The 21,940-nt window shown below is 42.1% G+C and overlaps 1 protein-coding gene across 1 annotated transcript in view; it reads right to left on the reverse strand.

The window, feature by feature from the left end:
- LOC142382392 (zinc finger matrin-type protein 4-like) overlaps positions 1-21,940 on the reverse strand; it is a 192,931-nt gene that overhangs the window by 157,493 nt on the left and 13,498 nt on the right. The window contains exon 2 of the mRNA XM_075468190.1: positions 11,808-11,909. Within this exon, the coding sequence (XP_075324305.1) occupies positions 11,808-11,909 (102 nt within the window). The remainder of the gene's footprint in view (positions 1-11,807; positions 11,910-21,940) is intronic.

Here is a 21,940-nt window from a genome sequence, read left to right on the forward strand (position 1 = left end):
AGCAAAACAACACACTTTCAGAGGTTACGTCAAGGTGCACTGAGGTCTGTGGAGAAGGCCTTCCAGCTCGATCTTGTGCAAAGATATGCTTGGTTCAAGTTTTCCCACAAGGACAAAAGGAACGCTCAGTCAAGATGTATGCCATCCTTGATGACCAAAGCAATCGCTCGCTGGCTAGAGCTGAGTTTTTCCAGCTCTTTGGTATCCAAGGCACCCCTTCACCCTACCTGATGAGAACTTGCGCCAGCACTGTTGAAATGACTGGAAGGAAGGCAGCCGGTTTCCAGGTACAAGCAATAAATGGTGATGTGTGTTTAGACTTACCGCCACTCATTGAATGTAATGAGATCATGAGCAATCGTTCAGAAATCCCCTCACCAGAGGTCGCTCTTTCCCACGCTCATCTGAAACCCGTGGCGCCTTACATCCCACAGCCTGATCCTGAGGCGCAGATCCTGATCTTACTAGGGAGAGACCTCATACGTGTCCACAAGGTGAGACAGCAAATCAGTGGGCCCCACAATGCACCTTTTGCCCAGCGTTTGGATTTAGGTTGGGTGATTGTGGGAGAAGTTTGTATTGATAGTGCTCACAAACCCACTGTATCCGTCTTTAAGACCAACGTCCTGCAGAACGGACGTCCATCCTATCTAACACCATGTCAGAAACACATCAGCGTCAAAGAAAAGATGAGCTACGGCGGGGAGCACAGACCCGGCACCTCAACTCATCTCTCCAGCTGTTCTGGCAACGGTGTGGCAGCTCAAGACAAACTTGGATGCAGTGTCTTCATGAGAACAGAGAATGATGACAAACCTGCCCTGTCTTTCGAGGATGAAACGTTTCTTGAGGTCATGGAAAAGGAGTTCCACAGAGATGAAAAGAACAGCTGGACCGCCCCCCTACCTTTCAGGTTACCCAGGCCACGCCTTCCAAATAACCGTGCTCAAGCCCTCTCCCGTCTCCACTCCTTGCGGCGTACACTGAGCAAAAATCCTGAAATGAAAGAGCAGTTTGTTGCCTTTATGGAGAGGCTGTTTTTAAACGGACATGCTGAAGAAGCTCCCCTTCTTCCTGAGAATTCAGAGTGCTGGTACTTACCCATTTTTGGAGTGTACCACCCCCAAAAGCCAGGTCAGATACGAGTCGTATTTGATTCGAGCGCACAAGAAGGTGGCATCTCTCTTAACAACGTCCTGCTTTCAGGCCCTGACTTAAATAACTCGCTCCTGGGAGTGCTGCTTAGATTCAGAAAGGAGCTTGTTGCACTGAGTGCCGACATCCAACAGATGTTCTATGGATTCCTGGTGAGAGAAGACCACAGAGACTACTTAAGATTCCTCTGGCACAAGGATAACGATCTGACTAAGGAGGTGATTGAACTCAGGATGCGAGTACACGTGTTCGGGAACAGCCCTTCGCCAGCAGTTGCTATATATGGCCTCCGGAGAGCTGCCCAAGAAGGTGAACAAAAATATGGCTCTGACTCTCGCCACTTTGTTGAGCGACACTTTTATGTGGACGATGGGCTCATCTCCCTCCCGTCTGAGACTGAAGCCATTGATCTGCTCAAGCGCACTCAAGCTTTGTTGGGAGAATCAAACCTTAAACTGCATAAAATCGCCTCTAACAGTGTCGCAGTGATGCAAGCCTTCACACCTGAAGATCTGGCTGCAGGCCTGAGAGATCTGGGACTGGACAAAGAAGAGCTTCCAGTGCAAAGAAGTCTTGGTTTGTGCTGGAACATAGATTCTGACACTTTCACATTTAAAGTGGCAGTCAACGACAAGCCATTCACCCGTCGTGGAGTGCTATCCACTGTCAATAGCCTCTTCGACCCGTTGGGCTTGGTTGCACCAGTGACCATCAAAGGGAGAGCCTTGCTCAGAGAACTTTCTGCCGACATTCACGAGTGGGACACCGAACTTCCTGCAGACAAGTTAAACAAATGGGAAACATGGAAAGAATCATTAAAGGACCTGAGTGCTCTCCATCTTCCACGCTCATACATACAACGATCTCTCTCCAGTGCCACATACACAGAGTTATGTCTTTTTTCTGATGCTTCAAACTGGGCAATAGGGGCAGTAGCTTACCTCAGAGTTGTCATGACAGATGTGAGTTGGCTTTGTGCTCGGGAAGGCTAAGCTGGCTCCTCAACCAGAGCCCACCATCCCTCGCCTCGAACTGTGTGGAGCTGTGCTGGCCGTCGAGATGGCTGAACTGATCCTTGACGAGCTTGACCACAAACCAGATGCAGTGAGGTTCTATTGTGACAGTAAAGTTGTCCTAGGCTATATATACAATGAAACAAAGCGATTCTTTGTGTATGTACACAATCGTGTTCACCGTATACGCAAGACAACCTCCCCTCAACAGTGGCATTATGTGCCTACAGGTCAAAATCCAGCTGATCTGGCCACCAGATCTGTTCCAGCGTCTCAACTTACCAACAGCATGTGGTTTACAGGGCCAGAGTTCCTTCACAAACCATTTCTGGCTGAAACACAGGAGACCTTTAAGTTGGTGGATCCCGGAACAGATGCAGATGTGAGACCTCAACTGACCAGCCTTGCTACCTGCATTAATGAATGTAAACTTACCTCAGGACGTTTCCAACGCTTCTCCACTTGGGAGTCTTTGCTGAGGGCAGTTTCCTTCTTGATCCATCAAACTCATTCATTCAGATCTGACACACCAGCTACATGTAAAGGATGGCATCGATGCAGCAGACTTCGTACTCCAGAAGAGCTGACAGCAGCCAAGTGGGTTATACTTGAGTCTGTTCAAAGGGATGCTTATCCAAAAGAGTACATTGCACTGCAAGAAGACAGAGCAATTTCAAGAACAAGCGCAATCCTGAACCTCGATCCTTTCATGAATGATGGCCTCTTACGGATCGGAGGACGTCTGAAACATGCATCGATCAGTCCAGAGGTGAGAAACCCAATCATTCTCCCGAAACAAAGTCATGTCACAACACTACTAGTGAATCATTACCACATGAAAGTTGAACACCAAGGGCGACAATTCACTGAGGGAGCAATCAGGGCTGCAGGCCTGTGGATTGTTGCAGGCAAGAGGTTGATAAGTTCAGTCCTTCATCGTTGTGTCACCTGCCGCAGGGTGAGGGGAAGACTTGAGGTCCAAAAGATGGCCGACCTCCCTCCAGAGCGTCTGAGCTCATCAGCGCCATTCACCTATGTAGGATTAGACGTTTTTGGCCCCTGGGAGGTTCTCACCCGACGCACCAGAGGTGGCGCAGCTCAAAGCAAGCGCTGGGCCATACTTTTTACATGCATGAGTACCAGAGCTGTGCATGTAGAAGTCATAGAGTCGATGGATGCAGCCAGCTGCATTAATGCCCTCCGAAGGTTTTTCGTTGTAAGAGGGCCAGCGAAGCAGCTGAGATCAGATCGAGGCACAAACTTTATTGGAGCCAGTTCTGAACTGGACATGAGACCGGATGATCCAAAGCAAACCAGCACTTTAAAGTACTTACACGAGAATGGTTGCACATGGGAATTCAATCCCCCGCATGCATCACACATGGGAGGAGTGTGGGAGCGCATGATTGGCGTGACCCGGAGGATACTCGATTCCATGTTGCTACGAACCAAGCATACTCACCTGACTCATGATGTGCTCTGTACTTTAATGGCAGAGGTGTGTGCTATAATCAACGCCAGACCTTTAGTCCCGGTCTCCTCCGACCCCTCCTCTCCAATGCTGCTGACTCCTGCTATGCTCTTGACCCAAAAACCAGGTGTGTCTGCTCCACATGGCATTTTCAAGGAAAAGAATCTTTTCAAGTGTCAGTGGAGACAGGTGCAGGCACTTGCTAATGAGTTTTGGAGTCGATGGAGAACCAAATACCTCCATACCCTTCAGCCAAGGCGTAAGTGGCACACAGCATGTCGCAACCTGGAAGTCGGAGACATTGTGCTACTTAAACAGAGTGATTCCCCACGCAATGAATGGCCAATGGGTCTGGTCACATTTACCAGTCCAAGCGGTGATGGGAAGGTCCGCAAAGTTGAGGTCAGGACAACATCACATGACAAAGTAAAGACATTCTTGAGGCCTATCACTGAGTTGGTCGTACTCCTGGCAAAGGAAAGCCAGAGTTCAGACAGTTTAGTCTTAAGTGGCATCAGTAAATGCCAGACGGGGAGTGTTCTGCCCTGAATATGTTTAAAATACACTTTGAAATGTTGATTCAGTTTTCTTTCTTTATATGTATTTTTGGCGCCTTTATTTTGAAAATCCCTCGACGAACCGGAAGTAACAACGAAGAAAACGTTTATAGCCGTTTATAGCCGTTTACAGCAGTTTATAGTAGTTTCACAGCCGTTATGCAGTTAATCTCCCAGAAAGCAATGGTTGTAAGTGTTACAAATTGTTTACAGGTTTGATAAGATGTGTTAAGGAATTTTAAGTTATTGTACTGTTATACTTTATAGAAGTATTTTATAATTATAACTTATAACTTTATAACTTTGTAATTATACTGTTACTTTTATAAAAGTAATTTCGTAGCTAATTTGCCTTGTTTTTTAGAATGCTGTGCTAATATTTGTTGAGTTCATTTTAAGCAGTTGATACGTTGTTATTGATATTTACATGGCTGTTTATTAAGACATTTTTTTGTATCTGTCTTTTCTAGTTTTACACCGAATTCAATGCAGTTAGAAATGCTGACTTATGTGTAAGATATTAAAGGAGCAAGCCGCTCACTTCCTGGCTCTTTGAAAAAGGAGTTTGGCTGGCTGTTTATCTGTGTTCACGCAAGAGCAAAACACACAGAGAGAACAGTACAAAATGAATATGTCACATATGAATGAACTGTCTGTCCTGCCATGAGAATGAATGACTCCAGACCCGTTTATTCAGATTCTAGCAGTTGTCATAATTTGACATTATTTTAGCATTACTCAGGATTAACTAAGTTTGGTTTGTTATTTATAGGCTTCTAATTAGATTATTTTAGAATATTGTGGCAGTGGATAATTTTTCTTAGTTGTATTACTTTAACTAGTACAATGTGTAAATTAATTCAGAAACTTCTTAAAAGAAACTTTGTAATTGGGTAACATCTTTAAAGTTGCCATGTTTAATAATGTTTAATATTTTTTAAAAACACTCAAAATCTTTTTTTTTTATTGATTGTTGTTTTCTTTGTATTATAGTTTTTTATTAGTTTAACTTGCCTGAGTGGTTCAATGTTTAATTTTAACTGTAGCCTGTTTTGCTCATAAAGTGTAATAGATCTTAGTGTACCATCAAAAGCGTTAGGAATCTCTTCATTGTAGTTTGACAAACCAGGGGCCCCCAAACAGCATCTTGCTTAGGGCCCCCACAAAGCTAGAAACGCCCTGCGTTCATCATTTACTTTTCCGAAGTTAAGAGCGTTTGTTGAATCTGACGTGGCGTGTTCGTACGAGACCTTCGTACAAAAAAAGTGGGAGAAATTTAGAATAAAAATACGAAAATGATCTTGCATGAGGCCCTTTGTACATAACTTTTTTTTCAAATCTTGAATTTGATGCCAACAACACACTTAAAGAAGTTAGGATAAAGGTATGTTTTTCACTGTCAGCTTTCCTCTTTCATGGTTTGAGAACTGAGGATTCAAATTGACGCAGTCTTTCGGAGGATTCTGTGTCCATTCTTGCTGAATCCAAGATTTAAGCTGATCAACAGTCCTTGGTTACTGTTGTTTTCTGATTCTCCTCCACATGATGCTCCACAGATTTTCAATAGGTATTTTTATTCCCTAAAACAGCTAATCTTTCCTGAAAACTCAGCAAGATTTCTGCACAGACTGTATATATGGCTTCCTCCTTGTGTAATACAGTTTCGGGTTATATTTCTGGATGCCGCCGTGGATTGTGTTGAGTGGAAATGGTTTTCCAAGGTACTCCTGAGCCCGTGGGTTTATACTGATCATAGTGGCATGATGATGGTTTCCTATTCTGTGCTGCCATAGGACTTGAACGTCCATCTGTGGTTTTTATCTTTGGTCTCTATCACTGAGATTTCTTCAGACTCCCTGAATCTTTTCATAAAGTTATGCCCCATAGACATTGAAAGACCTTGTTTTTTTTTTCAATATAACATTGTGAAATAATTTTTGGGAATTTTTTCATGATTCACCGACAGAATTTTGTTAGAGTTTGTGGTTCTTCAATTTTATTTTGTGACTTTGGGTTAGATTTCCTTGTCTTAGTTTTTCTGTGCTTTGTTTGATTCTGTTATCTTATTTTTCTGGAGTTTTTAGTTTGAGGTAGGATTTTTGTTTCTTGTCTCTCTTTTATGATTTGCTTTTATGATTTCGACATCCCGCCATGCAAACGTCCCACCATTCCGACAAGGCTTTCCATATGAGGAAATGTGTTACTCAACAGATAACAGTCCCTTCTTTCTATTCATGCATTTTATATGTTTTAAGACATGTATACAGATGTGATACAGTCTTTGAAAGCGTAATTAAAGCGCCTCGCCCTCTCTCTCTGCCTGTTATTCTTCAAAGCTTGCGATGTTTGAATGATATTAAATTGATACTGAATGATGTTTTAAGGGTCAAATCTACAGTCAGAGGGGAGGATCAGGTGGATGTGGGCTTATTTCGGATTTTAAAAATAAAAGATGATGGCAGGATCCATCCATAAGGGCTGTGTTGTTACTATTCACTATGAATCTGGTGTGTGCGTGTAACAGCTGTCATGTTTACCCGAACCAGGGTTTGAATCCCATTCCCGCTTATCTTACCTCTTTTATTTCTCCCCCTACCCGAACCAGGGTTTGCATCCCCACCCCGCTGTGACTGGTGTGCAGTTGGTGAGAGGCTGAGGTAGCTTGTGGCTGTAAAAAGATGGTTGTTGCGGTGTGAGGAGCAGATCTATATAGGGAGTATAGGGAATTACTCACTGAGTACTCCTTTATTTTATTATTTATTTTTTCGTTAGCACAAGTTTCTTGTGTTTACCTTGAATAGGGATGGCTCAGGTAATCCTGAAACATCCCATAGTTAAGCTGCTATAGGCCTAGACTGCTGGGGGGCCTCATCTGTCACACCTTTCCTCACTTTACTCTCTTTATGTATATGTGATATTATTGTGGTCATTAACTCGTGTTTCCCTGTTCCAACAGATATCCTTTGAATGGTGTTACAGTGCTGCCGCCGCCGCGCCCCCCCCCCTTTCTGTCTTCTCAAACCCCAGCTGGTCGAGGCGGATGGCCACCCTTCCTGAGTCTGGTTCTGCCAGAGGTTTCTTCCTGTTAAAAGGGAGTCGTTTCTCTCCACAGTCGCCTCAGGCACGCTCAGGCCGGGAGATTGGACCGAAAAACAAAAAGTTTTCAGTGCAATCTGTTGGTTTTCTTAGCTAGGAAATTGTTTTTGAATTGGCTCTATATGAACGAATTGGATTATTTTATGAATTATGATTATTATTAATTAATTGAATTCCAATTGGCTTGAATTGGACTTACTATCTAAGTGCCTTGAGATGACATTTGTTGTATTTGGCGCTATATAAATAAAATGAATTGAATTGAATTGAATGTAGGTGTGACAACGAGACTCTGGCAATGTCATGAGTCCGTGGTGATTTTCAAAATGCACTCCAAAAGCAAATTAAGTATTAAGCGTTAAGTGTGGCGACTGCAGTGGGATACAAACTGTTCTTTAGTCTATTTGTCCTTGTTTTTAAAAGTTGGTACTGTCTCCCTGATGGGAGAAGTTCGAAGAGTGGGTGTCCAGGGTGAGAAATGTCCTTTATGATGTTATTTGCCTTCTTGAGGCACCGGGAACTGTGCAGATCCTCCAGTGTGGGGAGAGGGCAGCTGTCGATCTTCTGTGCAGTTTTAATGACCCTCTGAAGCGCTGTCCTCTGGGCCACGGTGCAGCTGTTGTATTACATACACAATACAATATGTGAGGATGTTCTTAATGCAGCACCGATAAAAGGACACAAGCAGTCTCTGGGAGATGTTATTTTTCCTCAGAACCTTCAGGAAGTGCAGTCTCTGCTGGGCCTTTTTTAGCAGCTCCAAGGTGTTCATGTCCCAGTTCAGGTCCTCCTCAAGATGGACTCCCAGGAAACGGAAGTCCACCACCCTTTCCACACTTTTTCTGTCAATGTATATTGTGGAAGGATATCAGTTTTCTTCCTCCTGAAATCGATGATGGCCTCTTTTGTTTTGGAGGTGTTGTTGAGCAGATTGTTCTCACCCGCTCCGTCTCCTCCCTGTAAGCGGTCTCATCCCGCCCAGAGATGAGCCCTTCCACTGTGGTGTCATCAGCATATTTGACGAAGGTGTTGCTCTGGTGGGTGGAGGTGCAGTTGTAGGTGTACAGGATGTAGAGTAAAGTACGGTGGCCGACACGTGCAAACGCGTTGCAAACGGCAAACACAAATCCAGCAGTAAAACGCTGTAAGAGAAAAATGCGGCAATCACAAAACAACCGCAGCACACGCGACGCAAACGGCAAAACGAGAAACGCGCTGTACAGGCGAACAGCCGGGGGGCAAAAGGTATGCCCACACCTGCTCTGCGCCTCTCACCACGGGCAACTCCAGAGTGGAAGAGAGTCCAACCCCTCTCGAGGAGGCTGGTTCCGGAGCCCAAGCCATGCGTCGAGGTGAGTCCGACTATATCTAGCCGGAATCGCTCAGCCTCGCGCACCAGCTCAGGCTCCTTACCCAACAGAGAGGTGACGTTCCACGTCCCAAGAGCCTGCTTCAGTAGCCGAGGATCAGACCGCCGAGGATGAGACCGCCAAGGTCTCCGCCTTCGGCTGCCACCCAGCTCACATTGCACCCGACCCCCTTAGCCCCTCCCACGGGTGATGAGCCTTTCGGAAGGGGGACCCATCCCTGTGCCCGACCGAGCCCCATGGGCACAGACCCGGCCACCATGCGCTCGCCGGCGGGCCCCATCCCTGGGCCTGGCTCCAGGGGGAGGCCCCGGTGACCCGCGTCCGGGCGAAGGAACGCGTTGTCCAACAATATTGTACATCATAGGGGGTTTTTGAGAGCTGTTCTTTGTCTGGTCCCTCATCTAGGATCTGTTTGCCTTGGGTGACCCTACCAGGGGCTTAAAGCCCCGAGCAACATAGCTCCCAGACTCATTGGGGCGCGCAAACCCCCCCACCAAGAAGAGGAAATCCACCTCTGTAATTTGGAATTGGTTCGGGGTTTCTTCTACCCTAACCCACTGCTGCTGGTCCACATCAGGAATGGGAACAGCAGCAGCGGCACCATCCACAGCACATCCACAGCGGCGCACGGGAGAAACTCACGGCCAGCAGCAGCACTCTCGGGTCGGATGAGGAAACCGCTAGCTCGTAAGCCAACTACGGTGCAAGAGAAAAGGGATGCACTGCGACCGTGACAAACATTACACAGTTGAAAAGTATTCCTTTAGGGTGCTCTGGTGATGGCAGTATGTGACTGTGGCTGCAGTAAATGAACATGCAGCGTTGCTCATCTGTTGCTAAATGGCATCATGAGATGGAGTCAAGTCGTCATCAGTGGTTCGTTTTTCTATTTCCGGTTGCTTCACTCTCACTGTGTCAGATGTCATTAATTAGATCATTATTTTTCATCTAGAATTGGGTTACAGTTGAATTACAATGTGTTGATTGCCAAATTCTTTCTTTTACTCCTTAGCTCTTCTGTAGTTCAGCATGTCGACTTAACTCTACTGTAATTGGTCTTTTTTTTTTTTTGGATGGAAGATCGTGATAAAAAATCGAAATCGTGATTTTATGCAAAAAAATCGTGATACAACATTTTTTCCATATCGCCCACCCCTAATAGACGGCATCAGAATCCAATCATTGTTAACGGTCCGTTCAGTATGATTGGATAGTGTTTTTCCTAGATTGTACGTTCTAGAGGCCACTAAAACTTTTCATATTTGTGTCAAAACTTTTAATTAATTGGTTGCAATGGGGGTGTGAAGAGTATTTCAAGCAATATGTAAAAAAATGCTCCAGAAAAAGAACCCCTACCCCACCTTTAAAGGGGAACTCCGGGGCATTTGAAGCGCAATCCCATTGCTAGAGGTTGTCAAATACTGACAGTAGGACACAGACAGGTGCAAATCGGCGCTCCCTGTGTGGAGATAGCGCTGTTCGCTCAGCCTGTCATGCGAGGCTAATACGTGGTGGCTAAGGGGCAAGTGCTAACCCTTCCACGTAAAACAACAACTTGCACACTGCAGAAACGTCACACCACTTTATAAACCATCCGACAATAAAGTCACAAGCCTTACCATCAAAACCATATGCATGGTTCTCACATTACTGGCATGGGGACATTACAAAACAACTTTATAAACAGCATGTCACTTACCTCTTGTTGGTATGCTCGCGCATGTGAAAGCCCAAAAGAGTCAATGGACGATAATCCCATATACAAAACAATTATCTTCTCTAGAAAAACTGCGTTCAAGTATTTAAAACATTACAACAATATTACTGGGCATGTATTGTTGTAATGTTTTAAATTACGCCAGTAATGTGAGAACCATGCATATGGTTTTGATGGTAAGGCTTGTGACTTTATTGTCAGATGGTTTATAAAGTGGTGTGACGTTTCTGCAGTGTGCAAGTTGTTGTTTTACGTTGAAGGTTTAGCACTTGCCCCTTAGCCACCACGTATTAGCCTCGCATGACAGGCTGCGCAAACAGCGCAATCTCCGCACAGGGAGCGCCGATTTGCACCTGTCTGTGTCCTACTATCAGTATTTGACAACCTCTAGCAATGGGATTGCGCTTCAAATGCCCCGGAGTTCCCCTTTAAGTAAAGGTTTGGACAAATTAATGAATTACAGATTTGAGTTTTTTTTTATTTTATTTTGTTTTCTTTTTCCCTTTTTAAGAATATGTTGAAGTTTTCTGGAAGTTAGATTTGTATATTATAAAAAGTCAAAGGTTATGAAGAAATGTATCTTTATTTTGGAGCAGCTAAGACCCCTCACAAGAATTCCACCTCTTGTGCAAAGTTAATGAATTTGAAACCCCTCTGTTCACCAATCACTGAGGGCACAATGTTTATATCATCCATCCATCTCATTCCTGAACAAACAGCAAACAAGCTGAACCCAAAAATATCAGGATAATGACGCCTGAGTGAGATTAGTTGATTATGTAATCATCGAAATACTAAAACCAGTGAGCCACGTGAGGTGCTGGAACTGAAAAAATCATGAAGAACAATTTCAGGGTTTGCAACTCATGTAAGAAAACATATGAGCAAAATTTCAGGGTTGTCTTTCAGTGTAAGGACCTAATTTTTAAGTTAATACAAGTGGGTTTTATTACTTTTGGCTGTTCACACTGCTGGATTAGCTGCTAAAGGCCTGTGAACACACACTTAAAATGATTAAAATGCTTGTTAGCTTTTCAGAGAAGGTTTTGTTGAAATAATAACAACAAAATTTGATGTAACTGGGATTAAATATCATGGCACTTTTTGATATTTGGGTTTTAGGAATCAAGCAGGAAAACTGTTTTAAGGCATGAATTGTAGCTGAGTGCTGCCAATGTTCAATATGATTGACAATCATGCTTTCATTTCCAAAATTTTCAAATAGCTGAGATGTGATAAATGAGAAAATAACAAAGTAAACTCAGGTGTGTTGTGTGTTTCCTGACAGCTGCAGGGTTCAGGTGTATGGATCCGTCTGGTGTCTCTGGAGGAGGAGCCACAGTAGTGTGATGCTGAGATTATATTAGCATCACAGGAGCAGTGTAGTGTGTCAAACTCAGGTGATGTAATGCTTGGGGGTGTATTCACCTCATAATGGGCGACCCTCTGGGACTCAGAGATGAGCTGAGCGCTGCACACTTTGCAGTAGCTGTCTGTGAAAAGCCCTTGGTCCACCTCTGTTGACTTCATCTGGAGAAGGAGACAAACGTTAAACATGGTTGAAATGACCCACTATTTATCTAAACTGCAAGTTGAACCACACATTACCTCATTCAGGATCCAAAAAAAAATTATGCCCACAATATTTAGAAGTAAAAACAATCTGAGTTCAGTTGTCACTCTCACGCAGCTTTGTTTTATAGGTCTGCAGGGAGCTGAGACAAACCAGCCAAGATGTATTACAGCAAGTAAACAATCTAATTTCATACTTTCATTGTTGTTAATCAATTTTTCATTACATCCAGGATTTAGAGTAAGTGACAGATACTGAACAGATTTTGCACGCAATGAGTCAGAAAAACCATTTAAAGCCAAATGTCCCTCAAAGACTCCAGGCACAAAAGCTGAAATTCTACTTGATGATGATAAATAAATAACAACAGATTACGCTGGCAGCTATTCTCAAAATTCATTAAACTATATAAGGGAACTTAGACATATAATGCAGCACTCAACCGGAGTGGTATGCCGGGGTAAAAAGGATTTCACAGGGGCAACAAAAAGCCTTCATTCCCACAGCTGAGCCATTTGTGCTCTCTATAACTAATTCAGCCCAGTTTCCATTAGTGGTTCACATTTCATATTTGGAAGCAGTCAGGCTCAACTCATTCCCATTACTCAGGCACATCTTAATTAGGAGCAGTGGGATGAATAAGAACCGAGGTCGTCCATGTATTAAAGGAAAGTCTCTTGTTTGAATACATTTCCTGAAACTTTTGAACAAACATTCTGAAAAAAAACTTTTAGCATACAACGAGACTGCAACACAGGACTGTGACAAAATGTTTTCAGATTCATTCTGATAAACAGGTGATGGCTAACCATCACCGTGGTGGTCAACAAACTGCAGAAAAAGGCAGTGGGGACACATGTAACAATTTTAAGCAACAGCAAAATCAAGAAGAAATAAGAGAAGCTCAAAACATATCAAGGGCTAAAGGAGGAAGATGAAAAGGTGTGGGAAGTGAAGGCAACAGTGGTGCTAATGGTAATAGGAGCACTCTGGACCATGACCCCCAAAGTGGGAGAGTGGCTCCAATAGATCCCAGGAACAACATCAGAAATCTCTGTCCCGAAGAGAGCAGTCCTAGGAACAGCTAAGATACTGTGTAGAACCCTCAAGCTCCAAGGCCTCTGGTAGAGCAGGGGTCCCCAACCTTCTCAGCGCCAAGGACCGGTTTGGTTCTGCAAATTGTTCCTGCGGCCCGGTCGGGGGGGAAAATAGTTGAGAGGAAGAAATTTAACCCGTCTCTTAAGACCACAAACTGCAGGAAGCAGTTAAGAGTCAGAGTTTTACTTTTTAGGCTCAGCTGCAGCCCAAACCTCTATTTATTAATATTTGAGATTTTAAGAGAATCTGTGAACAACTGGCCTGTATTTACATCTCAGCAGCAAAACACATCATGAAACATGAATAGCTAATGTTTAAAGATCCTACATAATATACTGACTCACAGTATACTTTCCATCTCAGCAGGATGGTCTTTCTTTTCCTCCTTAGCATTTACTGTCAGTTTCCCATGACATAAGACAGCAGGAAGCACTCTTTCTCTCAGCTGTTGCTCTTCTATCTGGTTTCCTGCAGCCCAGAAACCACAGCCAGACTGATGGGACAGAGGTGTCTGGAGACAAACGGCTCAGAAAGAGGAACAATATGAATAAATCAGTGATGCCACTCTCCTCCCAAGTCCTGTATTCAGTTGGGAGCAGCGTTGTTTCCCGTTCAGATTCTACAAGACAAACAGCATAAATGAGAGCCTTTGACAGCACTATCAACTTGTGCCAGTGGTGGAGCCACTGCCTGTTTTAGCATGGTTGCACAGATGCTGGAAATGAATGATTAATCACCCTAAATTCTGAAGCATCAGCCGCAAAATAAGCAGCAGCCTGGGAAGAGAAACAGCTCCTATCTCAGACTTTATTTTCCATAGCTAGAGCAAGGTTTCATTGTCACTTCTTTAGTGTTAATTCTGCATTTTCGCCTCAATTTGAGACTGAGTTAAGGCCCTCCAACATGTTTTAAAATGATAAAGAAAACACACAAATGGCTGTTTATATTTCATGTCTTCGTGATGCATAATGCTGGAGGCACGATGACTGCATCTATCGTCAGGATGTCAGCTCTGATAGCCCAGCTGTTTGTCCAAAATTTAGAAGTGTCGCAAATTGTAAGAAGGCAGCAGATCCCTTGGCTGTCTCCTGTTGATGTGATGTGACAGGAATTACAGCACATAAATATTAAAATGTGTAATCTGTAACCATGTAGAGCTTGTAGCTGTCTAACCTAACTTGTCCCCTAACCATGTCCTAACTCAAATCACTCCTGGTGAGAGTAAAAGAGAAAAGACAGGAATCAAGAGTGAGAAAGTCCAGTCCTATTTACCACAGAATATCACAAAGGTCTGTGGATCAGTGCCTTCTGCCACGACCTCTTTTACTCCTTATAAGCAGCTGTGTTCAATTCCACATGGGCAAGACACAGAAAATGGACCCTAACTTTTGTCTGCCAATAAAGTCGGTAAAGAGGAGTACAGTTATAGTTCACAGTTCTGGAACAAGTCATAAAAAGGGAAAGAAAGATCTGGAAGAGACCAATTTCTATTGTAAAGAACAACGGGTTTAAACTTTTTCTATTAAATTTGAACATCATCTTTATCAGATGATTGATAAGATGAATTGCTGTAAATGAAAAACATGTTAGAGTCAGAACCAGAAGTAAAACCAGACAACCATGTTATCTGAACAATGACAGCATTGTGAATGTTCTGTGCTGACATTTGAGTATCAGGACGCATACAGTCATAGTGGGAGGAAACTTCTCCCTCCGTAAAATCCAGAGGTTTACGAAAGAGGACATACTGAATCTGGTTTTGACCACACTCTAAAAAGAGTATTTGGGTTGTAGTTGCACTTTCTTTACATAAATCTCCCTGGTTTAGTGATAACAACTTACTTTTGTGGATTCAATTAACTTGAAAATAACAGTTTGTCATCTGCAAATAGCTTTCTACTCTCAGTCAAAGTTCAACAATTCTCTTTTTTCAGTACAGGTCCTTAAAGTAGGTAAATACAACAAAATACAAAAAACAAAACATGACATATTACACCATCACTAAATTACAACAAAAACTTTATGGAAATAAAGACTCCATACTCTGACCTTAGGCTGAACCTGCTGCTAACTGAGGCCTGTAGAGTCTGAGATGTAGCTCTTGGGTTTTTGACCTTGACTTGTTGGGACGTCCACTCCTGGGAAGATTGACAGCTGTCTTGAATGTTTTCCACTTGTGAATAATCTTTCTCTCTGTAGAATGATGGACTCCAACTAGTTTGGAAATGACCTTATAACCCTTCCCAGATTGATGGGCAGCAAAAATTGCTTCTCTAAGATCTTTGCTGATGTCTTTCCTCCTTGGCGTTGTGTTAACACACACCTGAATGCTCCAGAGCAGCAAACTGAAAAAACTTCTGCTTTTATAGAGGTGCTCACACTTACTGATGATCAATTAACCAGGTTAATTTGTCCTCCACTTGTCCAGTTTCCTCAAATGTTTTAAGGACAAACTGCACACCATGCTGAGATATGCCAAGTTTTCAGCTAATAGGTCTTTGCAAATGCAGCTTTGCTCATTAAAAAATAAGTGCCTCAAGATAGAGTTAAAAATTGGCTCTTTGCTAAGTTGTCTGTTATGTGTGTCCCTTACGTTGGGTGTCTTTTTTATGTGTGAATGATTTATATGTCAGTGTTAAGTTGCTTGACTAACAAAAAATGTATTCCTCTGAAAATGGTCAGGTACAGGGACAGGACCGAAAACGAGTGAAAAAGCAGCTGATATCCAAAGAAAAACTTTGAAAAACCTTCAGAAATCCTGTAGAAATATTGCTCAAGACCACTTTGAAAGATTACAAGAAAGTCTGGCTGCTTGGAAGCTTAATTTAAAAAAGAGGAGTGTGTGAGGTACATAACACACAGTACTGTATAAAATCACTGTGTGTTAAGGGTTAACACCTCAGCATATTTATATCAGACAGTTTTACCATCCCTTCCAGATAAAGTTAGTTAACCTCTGCTTTAAAACTGGAAGGTTAGCTTGTGTTTCATTCTGCTGTGTGTTCTGTGCTCTGACTTCTCCTGAGCTGCATTCTCAGATCTTTCTGACAACAACCAAAGTGGCAGATTAACTTTTAACCCTTTACTCGACCACAGTACTTGTCCCTGAGTGTGTTAATGTATCAGCAGCACAAGAGAGGAAGCACTTAAAGTCATGCTGAGTGTGAAGTACAGCCCTCCAAAGAGCAATGGCTGCTCACTAAATTAACATGTGCCTCTCCTTTGTGATCAATTCATTACGCTAATGGATTTTAGTGTCAGATACACGGTTATAATTGCAAGAGGCTGACTCTCCTCCAAAGGAGAAAAAAAATTAATGTCACCAAGTATAATTAAAAGAGGGGTTGCATCACAATCACAAACCAACAGGGGGTCTTCTACATGATTCAGTAATCAATATATGATCAGAGCAGCTGCTGTCAGCATCATTACAGCCACGCTCTCTCAGCACAGCACCGTGAGCTCATTACAGAAGTCCTACTGCCACTGTGGTCAAGGAGAAACACAAAACCGTGAAGTAGTAGGGGGGAACAATGCAGCCGACCCTCCTCTGACAATGAGATTAGCAGGAATTCAACTTGTTTCTCACACACTCAACATCGTTTATTGTCTGTCCATGACAAGCAACCAGCAAATCAGCAGGGGCAAGCTGTGCAGAGCTGGAAGCTCCAGGCTGGGGGGAAGTCAAGGCTGGTCTAACAGTGGGATGGAAGAACATAAAGGGCGGGGGGGTCACAGAACCAAGAGCCCAGCAGATGTTGCAGCAATGAAAGGTTAGTTGTGATTCGTCAGGGAGAGAGTTAAGCTGGGAATCTGGGTGAATGCCCATGCAGACAAGCTGGACTCATATCGGCCTTTCCGCTAGGTGCCCATTTAATTGAGGACAGCCAAGATGATAAATTCCGTTCACCGAGGGGGAACAGTTGCTGTCACAGCAAAAGTATACTGACTTTGACACCAATAACAGGTTCAAAGCAACAAATATTTCAAATCTAATTCGAGTTTCTTATCATCAGCCATCACATCAGACAGACAGACAACAATTTTCTGTGCAAACTCAGATCCAGTCTGAGACAAAAGACTGTCGAGTAGTCATAGCCAAGGGAAATGTAATTATCTTTTTTAAGGTAGGTGATCGAGCCATTTTGACAAATTCGTATTTTGGTTATTACTTTAGGCAACTCAAATATATGACCTAAAATTTGGGTTAAAACCTGATGTATTTCTCTTATGCTGTATCCAATACTATAGATTAGATCTGGAATTTCTCCGGACAATGTTTTTATCACACAAATTATTGCAATTAACAATCTAAATGTCTCTGCTCGTAAAAAGCCTTCCAATAATTTCATATCGCAAAACCTTTGCAAAGAATAACAGCTACCTATTTGAAACTAACAAAGGAACATAATAGATTTATGCAAAGTCTGTCTGTTTGCTTTTTAGGCTTTGTGAACAAACAATGCACGTCAGATATGCCAAGTTCATATCAGAGGAAATATAATGAGCTGACAGCATTCAAAGGGTGTTAACTCAGATACGAAGTCAGTCAAATGATTGAAACAATGTGGAATTATAACATTTTTATCAACTGTTTTCATACAATTAAATGAATACAACTGACATGATCACAAGCATTTGAAATAATTGCGATTACAGGACATAACTCTTAATTGTGATTAACTGATGTTCCATATTTTCTTTATATTTATTGAATAAAAAACGTTTTTGATTTTCATCCAGACATTTTGATATAACATTCGTAGCTGTAATCGCAACACGACATAATACTGTGTGTTCTGAATGTAAATGGAAGCCATTATTTTCTCATGTGTATTATTTTTTCATGTGTAAAATGCATGTCAGTCATGCAAACATCATCCAGGGTATACCAAAGAAAGAAAATACACATGATATACAAACAAATACAAAGAAGTACTTTTCTAAAACAAACACAGTTTAGGTTGGGAACAAATACACATACCATCTCAGCCCTGATGGCTCATTTAGGAATGCTTTCAACTAATCGTAAGACAATAATGGCAATTTCGTTGGTCATGGTCCATAAACAATGGTCTTAAGTCACACTGTCAGAGATGTTCAAAGACGGCGTTTCTCATGGTCAGAAATTTAGGATGAATGTCTTACAGTGTGTCTGCTGCTATGACTTATGTCTCCTAATTATATGATAGGAGCGGAGCACCGCTGTGTGAAAACCAAAACAAAGATTCAAACAGTTCTGGTTGAGTCGTGGCAGCGGAAGTCAGCTCAGACCATGATGGCACAAAGAAAGACACAGCATGAAAGGACATAGAAGAGGAATTACAACTTCTAAGTCAGCAGAGAACAAGTGATCATATTATTACACAGCAATAAATCAGATTTATTTTCAGTCCTTCAGCCAATAAAACTTTATGTCACAATAACACTTAGAACCTGTGTTGCTCTTTATAGTTACAGCCTAGTAAGATTGAGCAGTTATCATCATACAGTCTGCACAGATTAAACATGATGACAAAGCCAAGATCATCAAACACTTGTCCCATAGAGTGGCTTTAGGTGAACTTAAATAGCTGCTAAAATCCCACAGTATGTAGCTGCCTTTAGATACTCTACAATAGTTAACACCTGGTTCTGGCAGCACCTTTGATCCTATCCTCCACTGAGCAATTATTTCCTGGAACCAGAACAGTGTTATTGTCAAATGTTTTGCCACATTCTTAGCTGATTTAATTTAAGATGCTGCTTGGTGCATGTGAGGTGATTGTGATTCTTTGTGTTAGAGGCTGTTGTGGCAGAACAGTCTCACACTTTTTCCTCGAGCCATAAACTGTCTAAGAGATGTAGCAAAGAGCACAGTGCTGCACAAAGAAAAAAATTAAAAAGAGGCATTTTTAAAGCCAAAGCTGACACTTTATATCAACCTGTATGCAGATTTTTCTGTAGTTACACTGAATAAGTGGCTACACTGAAGCCATACCAAGTGCCCCAGTGATTCACAAGATCAGAGCTCTAATTATCCAAGTGTGGATACTATTTCCAGTTTATTCATCATTTTCTGTTTATTTCAGACTAGCCTGCAGCCTCCAGCCAGTCAAAGCTAGACATGCTTTAGCTGCTCACAGGGTCCATTGATGAGACTACTTCAGAAATGTAAATCCAACATTGTGTACATGACATTACTGTAAAGTGAGTATTTTGCCGAGAACTGACTGGTATTACAAATCAGTGCAAGTAACTTTATAGCCGTGGGGGTAGAACAAAAAAAAACAAAACAAGGAAATTGATGCTCTGGATGTAAGATGAATAAGATGAATAATTTACAGGAAATAAAAGATCTATCAAGAAAACTTTTTTCTTTTTTTCTATCACTGTTGGAGCAGAAACTACCATTTAGATGATTTATAGTATCAGCAAAACATGATAAGTCTATCCTATATTTCTTTCTTGTATAATTCTACAGTAAAACTAGACTTTCAGCATTTTATCATTGCTTAAGCATCAGTTTTACATCATTTCGGTTTAGCAGAGTGCTGGCCGCTGCAACACAGAGACCAAAAACAGAAAAGTCCAAACAGACATTACAGAGTTTCACTTCTGCTAATGCAAATGTAATGCTGTCCTAAACAAATGGATGATATTTCACCCCAATTATTCAATTTCTCATTTACCTAAGACATTCTTCTATTCATAAGAGAAAGTATTGCTAGTCCTCTTCCTCTGCTATCACCTTTTAAATAAATTTCTTTGTGAAAAGGTTGTAGCTCAAAATGATTTTTGCTTATCCAACAGAGGGAGACCCACTAACAACAAGATACACCAACCATCTATCCATTCATTTTTCAGCCGTTTATCTAGAAACGGGTAGCAGAGATTCTCTGAAACTCCTTCTACCCTCCAACCTCCTCCAGTTCTTCCATAGAGACACTGTATGGTGGTATATTACCATCTTTGATGAAGAGTTTCCTAGTTTGGGTTTTCAATGCTGGCTAGTGATCTGTTGAGTTGTATAATGTCAACATCATATCTGACATTCTATTGTCTGGGGGAATTTGACAACCATTTCACATGAATCAGAGAGAACACGATTAAAATCCAAGAGATGTTTGAAGTGCAAAGAAGAGATCTGAGTTACAGGAGAAGAGGTTTAACTGGAGCATATGACAGCATGGGTGTGAGAGCAGAGACATAATTTAGAGGTGGATCAGAGAATATTAGCACACAAGCAGGGAGAGTGTGGAAACAAAGAATCCTGTGCTAAAATCGATTAAGGATAGTGATATACCGCTATTACACCAAGCATGTCAATTTAGCAGTGGGTCCTGGGTCTGCTCCAAGGACTCCAAGGACGTACTCCTGGTGGGACACATCCAAAACAGCGGCACGTGTGGTGAAAATGGATGCCTTAGCTATCCCATCAGTGGTAGCTGAAACCAAAATATACAGTAGGCTTCACAAGAAACCAATATAATGATGAAAAATAGCCCTCAGTAGAGCAAGACTATAGTTGTATAGTCATGTAAAGCATGTCAAATTAGCTGTTTGTAATTTCTTGTTGCAGTTTGTCATTACCCACAGCTGTCGTGCATCAATTTTACACTGAAGAAAACTTAAAAATATGTAGACCAAGTTCTGAAGGATCTTCAGTTTGCGAGTCTTTATTTGTAAATTTCGAAAAGTCAGACTGTTACTTAAGGTTTGAGAAGGTGCATCATTTTTCTGGATAAAATTCACCCAAGAATGGAGCACCGCGATAGTTCTGGCAGGCCACATAGTCAACGCGCCCTTTGCCTATTGACTGACGCCGACTCAACCCCTATGGCTGTCCACAAACCAACTGCGCTTATGGGTAATCAGCTGCTGCTCGCAATTGGATGCTGGCATTCGGGGCGCTTCATTTAAACTTGGTTTGCTGTCATTGCTCTTTTTGCTTTCTGCTTGCAGCCACCACCTCCCCTGCTCCACCGACTTCTCATTGCCAAACAATGTCATACTGTTGTCATTGTTGCTTGCTCTGTTCTAGGGGGTTTGTTGCCTTTACAGCAAATGGAAGGCACTCCACCTGAGGATGCTGCTGTTCCCTGTCTTGGCTTCCATGGAGCTCATGGAAAAGTCGGGAACTTCCTCCGAACAGAGCCATACCGCCAAACACAAATTGTATGCATTCAGAATAAGCTTCTGAAATTTATATCTGTTTCTCGTCTCAGTTTGACGAGAGTGGTTCTGACAGAACTATGTTAATCCCCTGGGGAATATTTGGCTTTGTCCTCCAAAGTTTTCCGGTCCATGACCACATTCTGTAATTTCTCAATGTTGTAAGGCAGTGCAGAAGCTTTAATTACAGAGGAGCAATGTTAATATTTTATAATCCCTCTTCCCTTTGTAATGTTAATGCCTTCCAAACTGTAACCACAGTAAACAAGCAAGCAAGATAGAACAGCCCTCTTTCAAAATCTAGTTAACACTCCACTGATATCCCTTCATCCTAAAGTACTTCTGTAGGCACTTGGTCATTGCTGCATTTAGGATATAGAGGACCCTGTATAATTCATGATAAAGAGACAATTTAGGCAAGTTTAGAAAAAATATAGCACCATTTATAGAGCTTTGGCTTTTAACCGGCAAGTCTAAAGGAACTGTCTTGTATTTGGAAAAGGAATTTGAGCTTACACAGTGTTGAAAAATAGTGTTCATTCATAATGAAAACCATTAAATATCATTTCAATTTGAACAGAGGAAACTGTGACTGAATAAGCTTGGAGAAAAGGTCTCAAAATATTACAGAAGAGAAATTTAGCTCTTGACTGAGGTGAAAAAAATGCCACATCCATGAAAGCCAAATGAAGACTTGGCAAATATCAGATGCTATAACTTTCTGCATATTAAAGTT

The sequence above is a fragment of the Odontesthes bonariensis genome, chromosome 6, assembly GCF_027942865.1.
Source record: "Odontesthes bonariensis isolate fOdoBon6 chromosome 6, fOdoBon6.hap1, whole genome shotgun sequence".
In the NCBI taxonomy this organism is placed as follows: Eukaryota; Metazoa; Chordata; class Actinopteri; order Atheriniformes; family Atherinopsidae; genus Odontesthes; species Odontesthes bonariensis.